The sequence below is a fragment of the Cebus imitator genome, unplaced genomic scaffold, assembly GCF_001604975.1.
Source record: "Cebus imitator isolate Cc_AM_T3 unplaced genomic scaffold, Cebus_imitator-1.0 Scaffold356, whole genome shotgun sequence".
Classification (NCBI taxonomy): Eukaryota; Metazoa; Chordata; class Mammalia; order Primates; family Cebidae; genus Cebus; species Cebus imitator.
The window spans coordinates 1,326,322-1,331,880 of NW_016107671.1; the positions used below are offsets into that span (position 1 = coordinate 1,326,322).

Sequence of the window (5,559 nt, forward strand, 5' to 3'; positions counted from 1 at the left end):
TTTTAGTAGAGACGGGGTTTCACCATGTTGACCAGGATGGTCTCGATCTCTTGACTTCGTGATCCACCCGCCTCGGCCTCCCACAGTGCTGGGATTACAGGCTTGAGCCACCGCGCCCGGCCTGTTTCTTAAATATTCTTCTAATCCCTGGGTTCTTTCACTTTTTCTTTCTTTTCCTGTACAGTTACCCATATTCTGGATTTTGTTGATTGCTTGTCTCTGGTGTCATTTAACACTTTCCTCTGACCTTGTATTTCTTGTAAACTGGTATTTAATTTTAGAGGTTTGATCAGGTTGAGGATTTTTGTTGGTTTTTGCTTGTTTTTTACTAATCCATCATACATAGTGATGTGCACTTCTCTGAAGTGGTGCATAATATTTGATTGTTTTCCTTTATGTGATGTTAGCAGCCCGCTATTGGCATCTTTGTTTGAATATGTTATTTTATCAGGGGTTATGAAATGATAATTCTTCTGCATTTATTAGCTGGAATATATCTATAAAGGGAGTCATTCTTTCTCAGTGTCTTGGTTACCTAAAGAATAGTTTATGGTGTAAAAACAACAACAAAAAAAACAGAACTAGAATAAAAGATTGGTTTTCCTCTTATTATTTTTCTGCATCTCCCAAAGCTTATTCCGTGTTTTTCTTTTAAACTATTAGTAGCTTTGTACAGTGGCAGTATCATAGCCGATGAGGTTTATCCGAGGCGCAATTATTGCTAATTAAAAACTTTTCCCAATACCCCAACGTAAAGACTTGCAATATAATCGGCATTGGCAATTTTAGACAGTCTCTACAGAGACTGAATTGAAAAGAAAAGAAAAGAACTGTTATTATTAATTTGTGGATTAAAACATATCTTTTATGTTTCCATCTGTAACAGTTACTGTTCTTATTAATGCTCACATTGTTCCATGTATGGCAAGTGGAAGGTTTACCCTCTGTGATTTTCCTACTCTTTTATTCCTTTTTGTCCTTTTCAACATGACTCCAGTAGTCTTTGGTAGATTCCAGACTTTCTGTTCTGACAGGGTATTCTAGACTCATTTTAAACATTTTCCCATCCCAAACATAAGATCAGCCACTTCTTTATGGGACCCTGTTTCCTTTTATGTGAAGTGGTTTTAAGAAGTCACAACCAGGACAGCAGGAACTCTCATTGCTCCTAGTTGTCATTGCTTATAGCCTTAACAGAGCTGGTGAAATACAAATTTTTTTTGAAGGAGAAAAAAAAAGCCTGAGTGTATCCTGATATTTCCAGTCGAATTAAAAGATTATAGAGTTTTTCTTACTACGTATCTGATTTTATGTTTGTGTTGCTTTTGTAATCTGAAAAAATCTTAATTTGTAATGATTAACAATACTAAGATTCTCTCTGACATATGTGTATGTGTGTATAATCATTTCAGGTTATATACATGTATTAGTTTTAGACTAACAATACTAATATTAATAACGGTATCACTAGTGAAAAACTCTAAGACATAACTTCACAAAGTTATAAACTCTAAGACAACTTTGAAAAACAGTTTATAGTTATTTTGTTTGTAGGTTATATTGGATCTAATGTCAAATGACTATATTTTGGCTGGGCGCAGTGGCTCATTCCTGTAATCCCAGCACCTTGGGAGGCCGAGGCAGGATGATCACCTGAGGTCAGGAGTTCAAAACCAGCCTGGCCAACATGGATGAAACCCCGTCTCTACTAAAAATAAAAAATTATTCGGATATGGTGGCACACATTGGTAATCCCAGCTACTACTCAGGAGGCTGAGGCAGGAGAATTGCTTGAACCTGGAAGGCAGATGTTATAGTGAGCTGAGATTGCACCACTGCATTCCAGCCTGGGTGACAGAGTGAGACTCCATCTCAAAAAATAAAAATAAAAAGACTATATTTTAAAGTTTCTTAAAATAATCACTTCCTTTATATGTTTAACCTTCCAGCTTTATGCGCAGATAAATTTGTTTCATTTTGCTTTTGGTTCTTAGAGAATTTTTTTCATTTTGATTTAATTTTGTGATTTTAGTTATAGAAAACATACTTGTGGTTCAAAAGTCAAATAGATTTGATTGGTAATATTTTATAACTCTGTTGTATGTCTGTTTTCCTAGAGGATATTGAACTGTAATTTTTTGTGTGTAATATCTTTGTGAGGTTTTAGTAATATGGCTATTTGGCCTCAAAATGTGGAACAGAGTGCTATCTTCTTTTTCTTTTTCTGAAAAAGTTTGTGAAAGAATAGTGTTATATCTGCCTTAAATGTTTGTAGAATTTACCGGTAAAGCCATCTGGGCCTTCTCTAGATAGTTTGTTTGCTTGTTTTTTCCTACAAATTCAATTTATTTAATATCCATGGGATTTTTTTTTTCTGTTTCTTCTTGTGTTAATTTTGGCAATTTTTGTTTTAAGGAATTTGTCTGTATCAATGAAATTGCCAAAATTATTGGCATAGAATTGTATTATCTTTTTAATTTAAGCCTTAAAAAAATCTGTGCTCTAGTCTCCACTATGGTAATATTTTTTTCTTGAAAGCTTGGTAGGGGTTTATAAACTGTATTAATCTTTTGAAAGAATTGAGTTTGTTGTCATTTTAGAAATCTAAATTTCTTCATTATAAGTCATTGTAAGCATAAGCATTTAATTATTTGTGTCTTCTAATGTAGTTGTGTATGATCATAAATATACTGAAATATTAAGTTGTTCCTTTTCTCCATTTTGACATCTGTAGATGTCAAATTACCTATGAGTTTCATTTCAGAAGTGATAGAGACATTGTTATATTTTCTTTTTGTAGATAGAAAGCATTGAGTTTGATCAAGGTAAGAACCACAACCTATATGTATCCCTCTTAGTGTGTGTTTTGATGTGGGAGAAAGATACCGGGAGAAAAGAACAAAAAAGATAATTCCAACTGAATCATTTCTTAGTTTGCAAAACACCTGGTCTTACTGTTCTGCTCTTTCCTCCCTAGCTCTGCATTCTCCAGACTCTGTGCTTTTCTAAGATAGGAAACCAGAAGAGGACTGATCATTTCTTGCAGGTCTAAAAACCATGGCTTGGGTAAATTGGAGTTTCTTTGTGCTCTCTTCACTTACTTTTTTACAGAGTATGTGTGTATTTGTATTCTTTACTTCTGAAGATTCATTCCTAGCTGACCTCCCTCAGGAATATGCTCCCCAGTTTGTCCCATTCTTATAAGTGATAGTGTCTTCCCTAAGTGTGTCTTTCTAATCTAGCCTGTAGTCACATACTTATTCAACAATCCATTCAGCGTCTTTGACTAGGAACACTGATCTAATAAAAGCAGAGTTCCCTGATTTCATAAGACAGAGGAAGATATTAAATGGCACCACACATGAAAACCTTTTGAACTTCTCTTTAGATCTAAGTTCCCAGGTAGACAAGACAGGAGTTGGTCGTGACTGGGCACATTCTCAGTATATGGCAAGAGCTCATGCTTTATTAGTTTTTAAGATTAGGAAGATGATGAGGGACTGAATACAGAAAGATCAGGGATCTTCCCCAGGAAGATGTAATTTAATATGGATCAATTTGAAATTCAACATTATGTACTGGTCTTGAATGTGTAAATTTGGATTATGTTTTTCACCTTTCTATTGCTTAGAATGATGAAAAGTTACATTTATGGATGAATAGTAAATATGATCATGGTAAAGGTGATCATTTACCAGCAGAAGTTGCTGAGAATAATAAACTCTGAGAACTAAGAAATACTTACACAATTTTATTTTATACAACCTAAAATGTTTAAATATGAGCACTTATTAAATCAGATATATTCATTATATGGAGCTACTCTGTATCCTATAAAATATTTACTAAATTATTGATGATGAGGAAAATGTTTATGATATAGTACTTAGATCTAATGGTGAATCTGGAGCTTCAATAAATTCTTTAATTTTATACAAATCTATTTTATAAGGTTTTACAGATAATTTTTCCCAGTTATTTTGTTTATTCCTTAAATAGTGAAGAAAGAGAAACTTACATTTATTGAGAATGTATGATACACAATATACATATTGTATAGAATGCTCATGTATACTATTTCCTTTAATTGGGACATTGCATTTACTTTATTAATTCCCAGACTTATCTATAAAGTAAGATATTCCGTATGTAGAAAATATCTACAGCAGGCCAGGTGCAGTGGCTCACACTTGTAATCCCAGCACTTTGGGAGGCCTAGGCAGGAGGGTCTCTTAGGCCAGGTGTTCAAGACTATCCTGGGCAACATAACAAGACCCCTGTCTCTACGAAAACATTTAAAAATTATCTGGGCACAGTGGCACACACTTTGGTCTCAACTACTCAGGAAACTGAGGCAAGATCACTTAAGCCCAGGAGTTGAAGGCGGCAGTAAGCTATGATGGCACCACTGTACTCCAGCCTGGGTGGCAGAGGGAGACCCTGTCTCCAAAACAACGATAGCAAAACTATAGTAATAGGAATAATCAGGAACATATTTGTACTTTTCTGCCCATTTGCTCCTTTGCTTCCTTTGTGGAGTGTTCCCCATGATCTCCCCCCATTGAAAAAGTTTTGGTTTTGTTTTTGAAAGAGTCTTACTCTGTTACCCACGCTGGGGTGCAGTGGCACGACCTGGGCTCACTGCAACCTCTGCCTCCTGGGTTTAAGCAATTCTCCTGCCTCAGCCTTCTGAGTAGCTGAGACTACAGGCACCCACCACCCACACCTGGCTAATTTTTTGTATTTTTAGTAGAGACAGGGTTTCACCATGTTAGCCAGGATGGTCCTGATCTCCTGACCGCGTGATTCACCCGCCTCAGCCTCCCAAAGTACTGGGATTACAGACGTGAGCCACCACACCCAGCCTAATTTTTTAATTTCCAAAACTAACATTTCATTTGTTGTTTCAGAAAGTAGTGATGTTCAGGGATGTTGCTATTGACTTCTCTCAAGAAGAGTGGGAATGCCTGGACGCTGCTCAAAGAGATTTGTATAGAGATGTGATGTTGGAGAACTACAGCAATTTGGTATCACTAGGTAAGGACTCTGGCCTTCATATTTCAGGATCTACCTTTGGAATGGCTGCTTTCTCAGCTGGTATTTCACGGTTGCTTTTTAAGTAATTAGCTGAATTTCTTATTCTTTTCCAAGGAATGGTTTGCAATTACTGGAAGTTAATTTCTTAGGGCACCTTTATCTTTTCCATCCTTCAAAAAGCCTTACCACTGCCTTCTAATACCATCTTCCTACTATCTTCCTTGATGATCAAGGGGCTAGATTTGAAGTTTGGGATAGTTGGAATATTGGCAGATTAAACAGGCTATACATTGTTACACTTTAGATCTGCCAAAGGAGCTCTAAATAATTTACAACCCAGTCACGTATTTAAAAAATAGATACAGAGATGTATGTTTTTTCTTTTTCTTTTTTTTTTTTTTTTTTTTTTTTTTTTTTTTTTTTTTTTTTTTTTTTTTTTTTTGTTTGGCTATTTTGGGTTTTCAGTAGTTATGTGCACATTTTAGGATTTTTTTTTTCTGTTTCTTCTTGTGTTAATTTTGG

At 35.4% G+C, this 5,559-nt stretch overlaps 1 protein-coding gene and 1 non-coding gene across 11 annotated transcripts in view; both read left to right on the forward strand.

The window, feature by feature from the left end:
• Positions 1–5,559, forward strand: part of ZNF420 (zinc finger protein 420) — a 32,349-nt gene that overhangs the window by 6,873 nt on the left and 19,917 nt on the right. For 5 of the 10 annotated variants that reach the window (XM_037730712.1, XM_017506434.2, XM_017506439.2 and 2 more), the window contains 2 exons: positions 2,978–3,066; positions 4,911–5,037. In XM_037730712.1, coding sequence (XP_037586640.1) covers positions 3,058–3,066; positions 4,911–5,037 — 136 coding nt within the window. In that variant the 5' untranslated portion in view covers positions 2,978–3,057. Of the gene's footprint in view, positions 1–2,800; positions 2,826–2,977; positions 3,113–4,910; positions 5,038–5,559 lie in introns of all 10 variants that reach the window. The other 5 variants (XM_017506433.2, XM_017506431.2, XM_037730711.1 and 2 more) reach the window with 3 other exon arrangements.
• On the forward strand, positions 665–805 carry LOC119467956. Its single transcript, XR_005196591.1, has one exon. It is a non-coding gene; the product is annotated as a U4 spliceosomal RNA (small nuclear RNA).